A 13260-nucleotide genomic window follows, 5' to 3' on the forward strand; every position below is an offset into this window, starting at 1 on the left:
CATATGCACAGTATTGACTATTGACTGACACGATCTATAATTTATATATCAACTGCACACACACACACACATAGACACACATTCGTTCGATAATATTATTAAATCCACAGTTTGTGAGCGGTTTTGATTAATTGAACCATTTGTGAGAAATGATGAGCAAGCTTTTGGAATGCCTATGCCAATTGCCGTTGACGTAGCTTATATATATTGAGATACATACATATATGTACATATATCTGACTTTATATATGTATATGATAGTTGGTAGTTTGCCTGCTCATCGTCATCGTCATCGTTGTCGGCGTCGTCGCCTTGCGGTTTTGCCTTGTTGCGTTGGCATATCAATTCACATGTCAGGCCGCCGGCGGGGCAGCAAGTCGAAGTAGTAGAAGTCGAAGTTGCTGCAACCTACTTATTTATGCAACAGGCCAGGCAGGCAGCAGCCAGAACATGACTTGACTTGACTCCACTTCTTACCTGACTGATGGCCACATTCTGTATGCTGGTGGACTCTGACTCCAACTTTAGTTGCATCCTGCGGCTAAACAACTCAATACATCAGCCAAAGCCAACTCTGTCTGTCTCTCTGTCGGTCTGTCGGCCTGTTGGTCCGTGTAGAGTCGCATGGCCGTGCCGGCTCGGGCATAATTCATTTTACGCAAGAAAATTATGGCAAATATCACGAAATTATTGTGCTGCAGCCTATCAACATCATTCGCGCCATGATCGTTAGACGCCGCCAGCCCACACACTCCAAACACACACACACCCCATCCCCCACCCCCACCCCCACCCTCAATTCAACTCGTATGCCACTAATGACAGTGGTAAAACCATAAAATATGGCCAAAAGTCGCTTGTAAAATGGGATAACAAATTTTTCAAATACCAAAAGTTGCCACAGAACCGTTTTCAAATGTGCATTAACTCAATTTCCATTTGTACAAAAAAGCAGATTCCTTACAGGAGTCTCCAAAAACATCACAAAAGCCAAGAATAAGTTCCAATGTTGCCGCAACATGTTGCTAATAATCGGAGCCTGAGGGTTTAAAAGTTGCCGAAAATTAGTGATCTGAAAAAAGCAACTAATCGCGGTGTATTGGTATATCTAAGAAAGCAATTATGATAGATATTTTCAGCTAGGAACAATATGCTTAACAATTCGTCTCTAGAAGCAGATAAATGGGGATCTTATAGGTGTCTTAGCTCCACTGTAGTATTTTTACACTAAAACTTTTTAACCACTGTAACGACATGCAATTTTTTTGTTCTGCATTCTCCCAACATGGTTACTTAAGTGTTTCTCTTTTTTTGGGTTTCTTTGCAGGCAGCACCACAGAATTGGCACCTTCGCTGCTGGGCATCTATGACACATTGACGAACAGTTTGGCCGGCAGCCTCGTAGCAGCTCCAACTGTGTCAGCATCGACATCAACGAGTGGCCAGTCGACGCCCAAACGGAGTAATAGCAACACCAGCACCGCCAGCTCCAGCAGCTCCCACACTAGCTGCACTTCGTCCAGCTGCAGTGTCACCAGTGATGAAAAATCGTCCAGTTATACGCTGGTAAGTGGCACCGGCGGTGGTGGTCAGCAATCGAACACACAATCGAATGTGCCGCTGCCTCTGGTCGTTGCCGGGCTACGTGACGAGCCAGATGGCGCCCAACTGAGTCGCTTTAGTGTGGTTCATCGGCATCAGGAGCTGGGCGGCAGTAGCTCTAGTCTAGCCTCGAGCGGAAGCCGTCGTGGCAATAACATACGTGTCCTCTCGCCCAACGTCCAAAGGATAATCACGCATGCCGATGCTGTGCCAGTCGATGCTGTTGATCTTGAGGCATTGCAGCAGCCGCAGCAGCAACAGAGAAGTCCCACTCCAGGGCGTTATATCAAGAGCTCACCGGTGAATCAGTCCACCAGTTGTGGAGCAACCAAATTGAAACTATCCCATATACCTCTGTCGAAAATAACTGGGAAAATATCAACACAATCGGGCAGTGAGTTGGTCCCGACTTTCGAATCACATAATGAGTATGTGAACACCTTGAATTACATGGTCTCGGAAAAGGGCAGGATATCAACGTCATCGTCAACGGGATCGTCGCCAGTGAACGACGACGATAAGACGCCCACAAATAAAGCTGCTCCTGGGACACCTTTTCTTTTCGAGGGTCATCCGTTCGGTCAACGCAAACTAACTCTGCCGAGGCAGCAGAGCATCAAATTGATTGAAATGGAGCAACTGGCGGCAACTGCAACGCAGCTGCAACACGCTCAACCTGCCACACCGGCCACCCCAACGATTAGGGCCAAGGAATTTGTGGTGGCCAGTGAACCTCTAAGTCCTGTGGATATAACCGATACCATTAATTTTGATTTGGTGGCCCAGCATATAGAGCAGTTGACTCTGGCCGATCTGGGTGCAGATGAACCGCATAATTTGGAACTAATCGAGGCTATTAACAAGCCTCTGATTAGCAAGCCGCTGGTGAGAAGTTCTTCGGCTGCTTGTGCCTCTTCTCCGCTCCGAACGTATGCCCGCACCAAGAGCCTTAATGTGAAGGCCAACACTTTGGGTGGCGGTGTCCCACTTAAACTGCCAACGGCTGAACAATTGGCCGAGTTGGAAGAGGCCAACAAATTGTCAGCCGAGAGTCTAGATCGCTTGACTGATATCAAACCAAAGTCGTCTGCCCGACTCTGTGAGTTGGCACGCCCTTACAATCGTCCATTGTCCTCCTCCTCAATCTGTTCCACCTCCTCATCATCGAGCTCTGGCTCGGATCAGTTGCTCAATGGCAAACTGACTACCTCATATCTGGCCAGCATGGAGAGTCTGGCTGAGAGTGAGAATGGTCTTGGGGATCCACATCATCCGCATATAGTCACCATGAGTGTCCTAGAGAGAGCCTCTCTAGAAATTCTCGACTCGGAGCGAAGTTATGTCGAGGATTTGGGTCAAGTCATCAGAGGGTGAGTCATAGAACACTGAACCGAAGGAACTTCTTTCGACCGTGTTTCTTCTCTTTTTAGTTACCTACTCGATTGGAAAGAACGTGCCTGTTTGCGTACAGACGAATTGCAAATACTCTTTGCCAACATAGAAGAGATTTACGAATTCAATTCAATACTATTGCAACAGCTCATGAACTCGGGAATGGAACCGGGAAAGATAGCCAAATGTTTTATCGATCTACGCGAACGTTTTGATGTGTACACAACCTACTGGTGAGTAGTGAATTTAAGGCATATTTAGGGCGGTAAAATGGGTGGGAGTGGTTTGTAATTCCATTCTACCTTATCTTAAAGTTTGATAACTTTAGCCTTTAAGCTCTTAAAGAACAACCATTTTGATAGGCTGAAATTTCATCGGCTAATTCTTCCTTCTTAGGTCTTTTCGCTTGATAAGTTCGGACCTGAAAGGTCTCAGACCATTTTAAGATTTCTACTGCCAAACAGCAAATTTGTATGCATTAATATCTCGTTAAGAGAAAGATTCTCTAGTAAAGTGTTTATTCATCTTAAATTTCGATAGCTTTACACAAATTTTAAGCACTATGTTAAACACTTTTGAGTTTTATTTTCAAGTGAAATCACTGTTTTTTGTGGCCATCGCTAAGTGGCTTGGCATGGCGTGTATAGAGAGCTTCATCTCTGATATTGCAACAACAAGAGTATGGCCAAGAACGAACGGTAACAGCCACCAAAATGATCTCGATTGTCAGTTGGCCAGCAGCGTCACACGAACAAGCCAACGAATGAACGTTGTGGGGTTTTTTTTTTTTTTTTTGACTCTTTACCAGTCCAGGCACGCTATGTTCCATTTAAACGCTGCTGTCATTGCCAATTTAAAGCCAAACTGTTGTCTGTGTGTGCGCGCGCTCTAAAGTTGATGGCTGTAGTTTGATTTGTCGCCCTGCCTGACATAGCAACATACATCATCATCATCATCATCATCGTCGTCCGCATCCTCATCTTGAGCAGCGCATTTCCACTCCCAAACCTTAAACCCCTAACTGCAACCCAAACCCACTCCCACTGCATTGAGACTGATTTTAAATTCAAATTTTCCGCTTGTCCGCCGTGATGAAGACCTCAACTTTAGTCATAAATCTTCATGTTTATTGTGTGTGTGTATGTCATACATATATGGGAATGTATATTTTTTTTTGGGCTTATTGCAGTACAAGCTACCCGGAAGCCATTTCACTGTTGACCAAACTGCTGCAGGCAACGCACACGAATGCGTTATTGGCCTCCACGCAGAAGCTGTTGCAACATCGTCTGCCCCTTGGCTCGTATCTGCTGAAGCCAGTGCAGCGCATCTTGAAGTATCATCTGCTGCTCGACGTAAGTACCAGAGTCGAACCTTCAAGCCTGACAGCGGGCTGCCACTCTATATTGGCCTTTCTTCTTTTTCTTTATCGACAGAGCCTACGTAAGCATTGCGATGTCAAGGAGGTGGCCGAGGCGTATGCCATAATGCGTCAGGTGGCCCACAATATTGACCAAGTGAAACGTAAACAAGAGCAACAAAGTCGTGTTAAGGAACTGTCGGGCATCTTGGATGGTTGGCTTGGACCAGGTTAGTCTTAATTTTCTTAAGTATCAATCAATCCCACTTAATCCCACTTGTTGATTTTCCCAGAGTTGACCGTTTTGGGTGAACTACGTCAAGAGGGTCTACTGATGGAGACGCATAATAAACCACGTTTGGTCCTACTTTTTGCCACCATGTTGATCATAACCAAGCAAAAGGAAGACGGCCGTTTGCAGTTCAAGACATACATCCATGTAAGTTTTAGCCGACTATATGACTTTCCATTTGAAAGTGCCGCTAAGGGGTTTTCGCTCTGTCTATGCAGCAAAACAATCTGATGCTGAGCGAACATTTGCCTGGGGAGCCAACCAGCTTCTATGTTATACCCTTCGATGAGCCGCGCAATCAAATCAAGCTGACAGCCAGAAATCGTGACCTGAAGCGTGTCTGGACGCAGCACATTAAAAGTGTCATGCTGGAGAAGCTTGACATACCCATGCGAGCCAAGGAGCTTGTCTATCAGCTGGGCAACGAGGAAGGTGAGAGAGATCTTTAGTTATTATGGAACACAAAACTCTCTGTGTCTCTCCGTCTATCTGTCTGTCTCTCTGTTTGTCTCTATGTGTTGTATGTTGTACTTTTTTTTTGCTGTTGTGTTTTGTTGAGTTGTTTGTTGGGCCAAAAGCACTTGGCGCGCCATATGATGAAGTAGTTACAGTTATGCACATGCGGGTACACTGAAAAAAATCAACGACTTTCTTAATAATTTCATATGAAGTAACTAATATGAAGTTATACTTGACTTAACTAGATTTAAAATTAACAGAAAGTAAAATATGTAAACATCAAAAAGACTTTCAGCAGCTTGTGTATGTTTTTCAATTAAATTGACTTGTAATTCTCAACTGGTTTAAGCTTCAAGTATGCTAGTTAGGATTTTCTTAGCTAGACGTTTTTCAAAAACTGATATTAATGAGAAAACGTATTACAGATTGTAGTAAAGTTTTTCTTTATTTGTTTTTATAATTGCTTCTTACCGATCGCCTACCTTTTATTTAGAATTCTAAACACTTTTATGACAGTTTAGTTTCTTCAAGTGTATTTACTTACTTCACACGCCGCTGAAGCAACCTGAAGTCTCAAGTGACATAACCAAGTGGTAGTCGTTAGCCAAAGCTAGCTAAGATTTGTGAGTTGTTAGTCAAGGAAAATGAATGAAAAATAAAAAACCGAAACTCAACTTTTACCCGAAAAAATCGTGCCAAATGTGTCGACGCCTCTGCGGCAAAATGATTTATATAGCCAGTGTACTTATGTACATGATGATGATGGTGAAAATTTTAATTGCAAATATTGTAGATTTTGTGCACAACTGTACCCCGTCATGTGTTGCTTCCCCCTGCCTTTCCTCAACAACAACAATAATTTGTGTATTTTTCCTTTTTTCTGACTCCCACTCTCTCTATTACTTTTTTTTTTTTGGTGTTTGGTGTGTGTTTTATTTCAAATAATTACTAACTAATTTAATTTGCTATTTTATTATCTATCTAAATGATATCTAACTACCATATGTTTACCGTTGTAGTACTACCAGTGACGCATTCTAAAACTAAATACCCCAAAACAAAGAAAAGAAAAAACTTTGATTAGTTTTGTAAGGCGTTCTAAGGCTAATAAACCACCAGAGACTGATCTAAGCGCTACAAAAACAAAATAAAACCAAGAACCCCCAAAAAACAAAATATGCTACTTTAATTTATTTCCAAAATTGTTAACCAAAAAAAAAAAACAAAAACTGAAATAATACTTTCTAATCGTATTATGTAGACGTATTATGTATTATGTAGTTGAACCAATTATTTCTGGGTATACGAGAGCCTAGTAAGTATTTCTTTAATTGGCTTATAACTTTTTCCTATTTGTTGGGTTCAATGTGTTGCATGTGTTGGCATTTGTTGATCTTAGGCATAATACAAATTCGAAAAATATTTAATACTAACACTCATTGCAAGAATTCGAACTACTAATACCAGTCATTGTTGGTTAAATTGAATGATTTGCATGCCAGCGCCAAGCTAAAGGACCAGCTCCTGGTTGCTAAAGCTTAGAATGTTTTCCAACACTCACACTCCCCCTCACACTTTTTCGCAACTCAGACACGCTTCGCTCAAAAGGCTGCTCTGGGGTGTAAATTAAGCGAAATTTACTCCCTAAAGTATGCATTAGATAGCTGAAAAGCAGACTTTTTAATAACTGTTGCACACTTTAGGGAGCAAATTAATCTAATTTCACCTCTTTGTACACGCCACAGGCTTCGCTGCACTTTCATTCGCTTTGTATTTGAGAATTAATCCGTTTTTAATTGTTGTTAAAAATTCTCACAGATCGTACACCAGATCGCAGCACTTGGAAATGGAGTCTTCATTCTAGCAGCAATTCGACTCCAACTTATTTAGAGCGACGCAATGCCTGTCGTCGCAGTGAGATACGTCAACGGAATTCCAAATTTAAGCGCAAAACTGTCACGAATTCCACATCCTTCGACAGTTTCAATGAATCGCTCGAGTCACAGGACCCTCAAACGCCACCAAAACCAACGAAACCTTTGTCACGTAATAACAGTTTGGATGACACTGCCCTGCAGAAGTTGGCAGCTGCCATGCGTTATAGAACTAGCAAGAGACCCGAGGAGGCAACCATTAAGCAGGAACCAGAGAAGGAGTCCTGCAAATGCAATCAACAACAAGAGCAGGAGGAGTGTTCTTGCATCTTGAGAGATCAGCGCAATGGACGCTCTAAAACCCAATCACCTGTCTTCAGTTACAAGGCATTGAAGGAGCGCAGTAAATCAGTGCCTCGCATAGGTGGCTTCGGTTTGGACGAGGAACCCGAGCAGGGCGATGATGGCGATGCTGCCTCTCTGCGTGGCAGCAAACCCGATCTCAGTGAACGCAAGACCAAAGGCAAGGGTTTCTTTGAGGTCAAGCAATACAATCACAAGACCATGCCCAAGCGAATAGCCACACTGAAGAAACAACGTCATAGCACTAAACCCAAGGAGAGTTCATCTAAATTCTATATGGATCTCAGTGAATTTGATAGCACAGTGCTAAAGATAACCGAATCGAGTGAGGAATTGCGTGCCGAACAGGAAGTCGAAGTGGCTGAAGAGGCCAAAGAGTTGAACAATGACGAGAGGGGCGACTATTATTGCACAGCCGAAGAGTCACGGTCATTAACCTCGGCTGAGAAGTCCAAACGGGATGCTCAAATTGTATTGGATTTGCTTAAGAATCAAAAGGAATTCGAACGCATCTATAATAAACAACAGAAGCGACGTGAGAGTGCCACAAGTCCCACTAGTCCCAGTCAGGAGAAGCCACCGTTGCCACCGCCACGTCCACCCTCACGTTCACCACCTCCGCTGGAGCTACCCGATCCTGAGCAGGCTCGGAAGGATCAAGTGGTGGAAGAGGAACCCATCTATGAGACTTTGTTGCGTAATGTCCATGTGCCATATAAATTTTCACCAGTGCTGGGACGTTCCAAGACGGCTCAGCTTTTGAAGAAACGAGCCAAGTCATCGGTATTGCCCACCACCAGACCTGAATCGGACTATGTCACCTTGGTCTACTCACCTGAGGGAGTACTTCAGCGTGTGGGCGAGGATTTGGTGCAGCGTGAGAGCTGCAGCTCTGATTCCACTAGTTCCAGTTCAACCCTCAAACGCGATAGTCAAAGTACAGTCATCAATTTGGCCTTGGACGGTGTGGATTCATCGTCAACAACAACATCGGCATCATCCCGTACTACCATACCAAAGAACCTAATGAAACGTCTGCTTAACAATAGCAATCCGGAAACTGAACGCGAGGTATCCAACTCGGAGAGCTCCTTGCTGCCAAGAGCTCTGCGTTCCATTGACAATCTAACCATGGCATTTGGTAGATCGACCAATCGTCCGCCCGAGAGACGTGTCTCCGATGTCAGTGAGATGTGTCGTCAGTCGATATTACATCGCCAAGGCAGTCAGGCGGTGGGTGAACGCATGGCCCATGTGGACTATGCCGATCCCAAGACCCTATTCACCATCATGGCCATGGCCAGTTCGGAACGGGATTCGGTCTTCTCGCTGACATCGTCCTCAAGCGACAGCATGTGTGAGCATCATCCACGCAAACGATCGGTGGCCGAATTGCCCACAAATTTCGAGTATGAGCAACAAGTTGAGGACAGTTTGGAGAACGATTTTCGCGATTCGGCTATATATAGTGATGACAACAATGATCTGAAACGTCCAAGTAGTCCACCACCGCCGCCGCCACACCGTCCACCGCAAATTGCTCCAAAGCCTCAGTTAAGAAAGTCCCCGGATGAGTTACCCGGACGTGGCAACGTTATTGTCTGTCAGGCGGCATCACGCAGTTGGGTTCTCCAGCAGATTGAGAATTTCAACAAGTGAACGAACCGATTTGCCATACAAGTAATTCCTTTATAGACATTGTACATAATAATAACTAAACTACTTTTTTAACTATTTACACATATATACATACATATACACGTACATACATAAAGCGGCAATATTAAGTTAGTTTTAGTTACATTAATCGACTGTTTTATATCCATGTAGATGTCTTAGTTTTAGTCTAAAGTAAAGTCATTTAAATAAATGTTCCAAATAAAACGAAAATTTCATTACAAAACGGCGCCTAAAAGTATGTGTTGGATTTTTAGAAATATTTTGCATTCCATTTATACATGATTGAAGTTTAATTTTGCAGTTTTCTTGAATAAATATTCATTTTAAATTTAATAAGTAAATTTTCGATTTTTTATGAGATGCTGCCATTTTCAAAATAAACATTAGTGTTCAATCTCCTTGCTAAATGGAGCACCCTGTTTGATATATTCTAAAACTTTTATGGCAGTAGTTGTTACTACAGCATTGAGTTCTTTTTGTGCAACTTAAAGTTTACTTTTGCAATATTTTTTCCAAAACTTTTTAACCTTTACACTTTAGATAAAGCTACCGATAAAATATTGAAACATTTGTTAGATTAAGAAAATCATATCAGCCTCAACAGTGTTTTAATACTTTTCAGAATTCCATTTCCATTTTATGTTATTGGAAAAAAGGTTTGCTAAGAAGAGTGGAACATTATTTAAAAGATTTTGAGATTATAGAAATTATATTTAAGTAGGTATTTATTTCTGTATATGTCAGTTAGACATTGGTTGAATTTAAAACTAGAGGTAGCATGGTGTCTGATGACTACATAAAGGGCAGATCAAGTGAATAACTCCTTAACTTAAATTGAATTGTATTTTTAAGTATTAGATGATTGTTTGGGTTTTCGTGTGTCTAGCAGTATCTTTATTTGATCTTCTCAATTTTATCTTTAACAGATGACACATTGGGATCCTTACAAAGCAAGGAGCAATTATGAACAAGAGTCTAGTTTAGAGAACTTATGTGGAAGCTCCACAATAAAATGCCAAAATGTTCAAATTAGATTGAAGACAGTTTTGTAGGCCAATCGCTTGTTTGTTTGATAGGCTGTGTTGGTCGAAGACAAATTTGTAGGCTGGCAGTTTGTTTATTTATCAGGCGGAGGTGTGACCTAAATACATTATAATGTTTTTAAAGCGAAGCATTTTTACATCTGCGAAAAAATATGGCCGCTTGGTAGAGCCACGAAGACAGTTAATAAACTGTGCTAAAATTTCTCTAGACAGAGAAGTGATTTCTAATTTCACTCATTTTTACTTACGTAGTCGACTAACAGTTCCTAATTGTATTTTCTACAAAGAATAAGATTCAAATGGCTAATGAAATTAAGATCATATATTTTTGCAGATTTGTATTTTAGTGTGCTGTAAGACAATTTATAATCTAGATAATGCTAATTATGTGATGTAAATAGTAGGAAAGTATTGAGAAATTGATAAAATGGCAAACACAATAAATTTCAGATATGCCCTGGATACGGATCAACGTTTAAGACGATTTTGGCTAGATGGTTTTCTGATCTTAATCGAGTTGGTTAAAACGTTCAACTATTTCATTTAACTTTCTCATAAAGGTGATTAAAAGACATATAATCTAAATTCAACAAATGGTGTACATAAGGTAAGAGAGTCTAATATTGTTGATAAAAAGTTCTCAAATTAAAAGGAATTAAAACTTAAGAAGTTATAATTATGATCTCGTATTAATTTAACTTTTGTAGCTCTTAATGAAAAAAATGCCTTTGACTGGAATATTTCTTTTGGAAATATCAGCCTAGAAAACTAAACTAAATTTGGCTAAAGTCCCCTTCATAACTAAAAAATAATTAATTCGTTTCAGGTTTAGATATGATGTTTAATTTTATTATATATTTTAGTAATTGTTTTCATACACGTATATAAGGATTCATTCAATTTCATTCAATAGTGGACAATATTTAACCGCGATGACGACGAATCTTTTTAACCTTCTTATGTTTCTTATCCTTTTTGCTTTTTTTGGATTTCTTCGATTTTTTGTTTCCTTTCAAATGACGTCTTTTGAAATGTGTCACATGCTTCTTCTTCTTGGACGACGATGAAGAATCTGAACTAGATTCAGTTGTGGTTGTATCATCCGAAGATTCGGTGGTGGTGGTGGTTGTCGTGGTGGTTGTTGTTGTGGTGGTAGTCGTCGTGTTATCAGAGCTCGATGCCGTCGATGTCGTCGAGTTCGAAGAGGTAGCCATGGCAGTGTTGCTGTTATCCTGCCATGTGAGCAGGACAAGGCCCACGATGGCAAAGGCGACAATAGAAGTGAAGCGCATATTGGGGAATCAATTGGATTCTGTGTCTTTGTGGTACAAAAGATCAAGCTTTTATACCCGAAAAGTTGTGGCCTCTTGCCTTTGTATATTTATGTACATTTCGCAAGTGTTTTGTGTCTCAATGATCTGGATTTGTTTGCCAAGCCCATGCTCTTAGTTGGCAATGGAAAGTTTTTCATCTCGCTATTGTGACGTTAAGCCGCAAAATTTGCAAAAAAACCATTTGCTGTTTTGTACCCTTGCAGAGGGTATGGCAAAAGTAATGTGTATATCTATCTGTCCAACTGTCTTTACTTTGTGTATCGTCTATTACGTTTTAAGCTATTTATAAGAAACTTCTTATTTAACCCTTTCAATGAGTGGCATTGTATTTAATACATAAAAAATAGTTATTCAATATCGTCCTTTTTTAAGGACAAAAATTTGTTTTTATTAGCTTTCAATAGGAATTTTGTCAAAAAATGCAGAAGTAACAATACGTTTATCAGTCTGCATGTTAAAATAATAATGGAATCCTGGGACATTTGAGAATTTTGAAATTAATTATCCTAGAACTTCTAAAAATCACCATGTTTCGTTAGAGCTATTGACAGATGCTGTTCAAAAAGAAAATGATTCAGTTATCTTACTGATTAATGTCCTACACTGAACTTTTGCTTTAGGCCAATTTGAGTTGACTTTTGTCACATTGAGAGTGGTACTCTTAGTTGAGGTAAATATAAAACAAATTCAATTGCAGAAAGTTCTATACGTTACTATATTTGAAGCAAGTTATTATCTTAAGGCTTACAACAGTTTCTTAACAATGAAATTAGAAATACAGCCTAAAAGTATGCAAGACATGTAATATTAGAATTTCAAGCGGATCGTGGTGAAAAATTTTAAGAAACCGTCCTTTAGTTTTACTAATAAGCCATTTTACACTCGTCTTCAGCATTGAAAAATTAATAAACTGGATTAAATTTTAAACGGATTTTTTTTTTGTGTTGTCTCAGCGTATTCGCCATTAAATTCGATTTATTATGGGTATATAATTAGGGTCTAGATTTATGGATCTTTTTTCACCTCACAAACAACATGGTATGAATTAATTTATTTTATTTTTAGTTCTGTCATAGTTAAATCAGTTGGAGGCAACATAATACGATTTAAATATAACTACAAAATCAACGCTATTATTGTTGGTATAAAAGCTTCATAATGTATGGGCTTAAATCTCATTGTATACGTGATCTGAATGTAAATCTAATTAAAATTTGAAACATCCCAAGACTATCTTTTGAAACCAAAAATAAACTTTTATAAGGTACATTAGAATAAAAGCATTTTAATTATAATATTAGCCTGGCAACCTGAAGGTAAATTTGTCCTTTTTTTCATGAATCAAATTAGGTTTTTCTTTATCGAAAGTGTAAGTCTTTTATTTTTTTAAAGGATTTTTTCATAGTGTCTATTCTCATTCAATACTATTATTTGGTTAATTGATTAACCGCGACGACGTTTTTCGGCTTTCCTTTCGGCTTTACGCTCAGCCCGACGTTCGGCACGTCTTTCGCGGCGCCTCTGGCGCCTCCTCCTGGCCAAACGACGACGACGACGTCTCTCACGCTTCTTCTTGGAGGACGATGAGGATGAAGATGAAGAGCTGGATTCAGTTGTGTCGTCATCTGAAGATTCGGTGGTAGTTGTCGTGGTTGTTGTTGTTGTTGTTGTGGTGGTGGTTGTCGTATTATCGGAACTTGAAGTGGAATTGCTGCTAGATGTAGTCGTCGAGTTGGTGGTAGTGGCCAAGGCAGTATTGCTATTATCCTGCCAAGTGAGCAGGACAAGGCCCACAATGGCAAATGCCACAAGAGAAGTGAAACGCATTTTGCAAAGACAAACGGATTCTGTGTCTGTTTGA

At 40.4% G+C, this 13260-nt stretch overlaps 3 protein-coding genes across 4 annotated transcripts in view; 1 reads left to right on the plus strand and 2 right to left on the minus strand.

The window, feature by feature from the left end:
• Nucleotides 1-9237, plus strand: part of LOC6639896 (platelet binding protein GspB) — a 56099-nt gene extending 46862 nt beyond the window's left edge. Inside the window, exons 2-8 of one of the 2 annotated variants that reach the window (XM_015178962.3) lie at nucleotides 1328-2972; nucleotides 3033-3227; nucleotides 4184-4349; nucleotides 4431-4584; nucleotides 4648-4793; nucleotides 4865-5078; nucleotides 6125-6281. In XM_015178962.3, coding sequence (XP_015034448.1) covers nucleotides 1328-2972; nucleotides 3033-3227; nucleotides 4184-4349; nucleotides 4431-4584; nucleotides 4648-4793; nucleotides 4865-5078; nucleotides 6125-6189 — 2585 coding nt within the window. In that variant the 3' untranslated portion in view covers nucleotides 6190-6281. Of the gene's footprint in view, nucleotides 1-1327; nucleotides 2973-3032; nucleotides 3228-4183; nucleotides 4350-4430; nucleotides 4585-4647; nucleotides 4794-4864; nucleotides 5079-6124; nucleotides 6282-6923 lie in introns of those variants that run through there. The other variant, XM_002062706.4, reaches the window with a different exon arrangement.
• Nucleotides 9238-10988: 1751 nt separating this feature from the next.
• LOC124459987 (bypass of stop codon protein 1-like) lies at nucleotides 10989-11357 on the minus strand. Its single transcript, XM_047009946.1, has one exon. The coding sequence runs from the start codon at nucleotides 11355-11357 to the stop codon at nucleotides 10989-10991; it is 369 nt and encodes a 122-aa protein (XP_046865902.1).
• Nucleotides 11358-12842: 1485 nt separating this feature from the next.
• Nucleotides 12843-13226, minus strand: LOC6639712 (cell wall integrity and stress response component 2). Its single transcript, XM_002062704.1, has one exon. The coding sequence runs from the start codon at nucleotides 13224-13226 to the stop codon at nucleotides 12843-12845; it is 384 nt and encodes a 127-aa protein (XP_002062740.1).
• Nucleotides 13227-13260: the final 34 nt, after the last annotated feature.

The sequence above is a fragment of the Drosophila willistoni genome (genome assembly GCF_018902025.1).
Source record: "Drosophila willistoni isolate 14030-0811.24 chromosome 2L unlocalized genomic scaffold, UCI_dwil_1.1 Seg196, whole genome shotgun sequence".
Taxonomy (NCBI): Eukaryota; Metazoa; Arthropoda; class Insecta; order Diptera; family Drosophilidae; genus Drosophila; species Drosophila willistoni.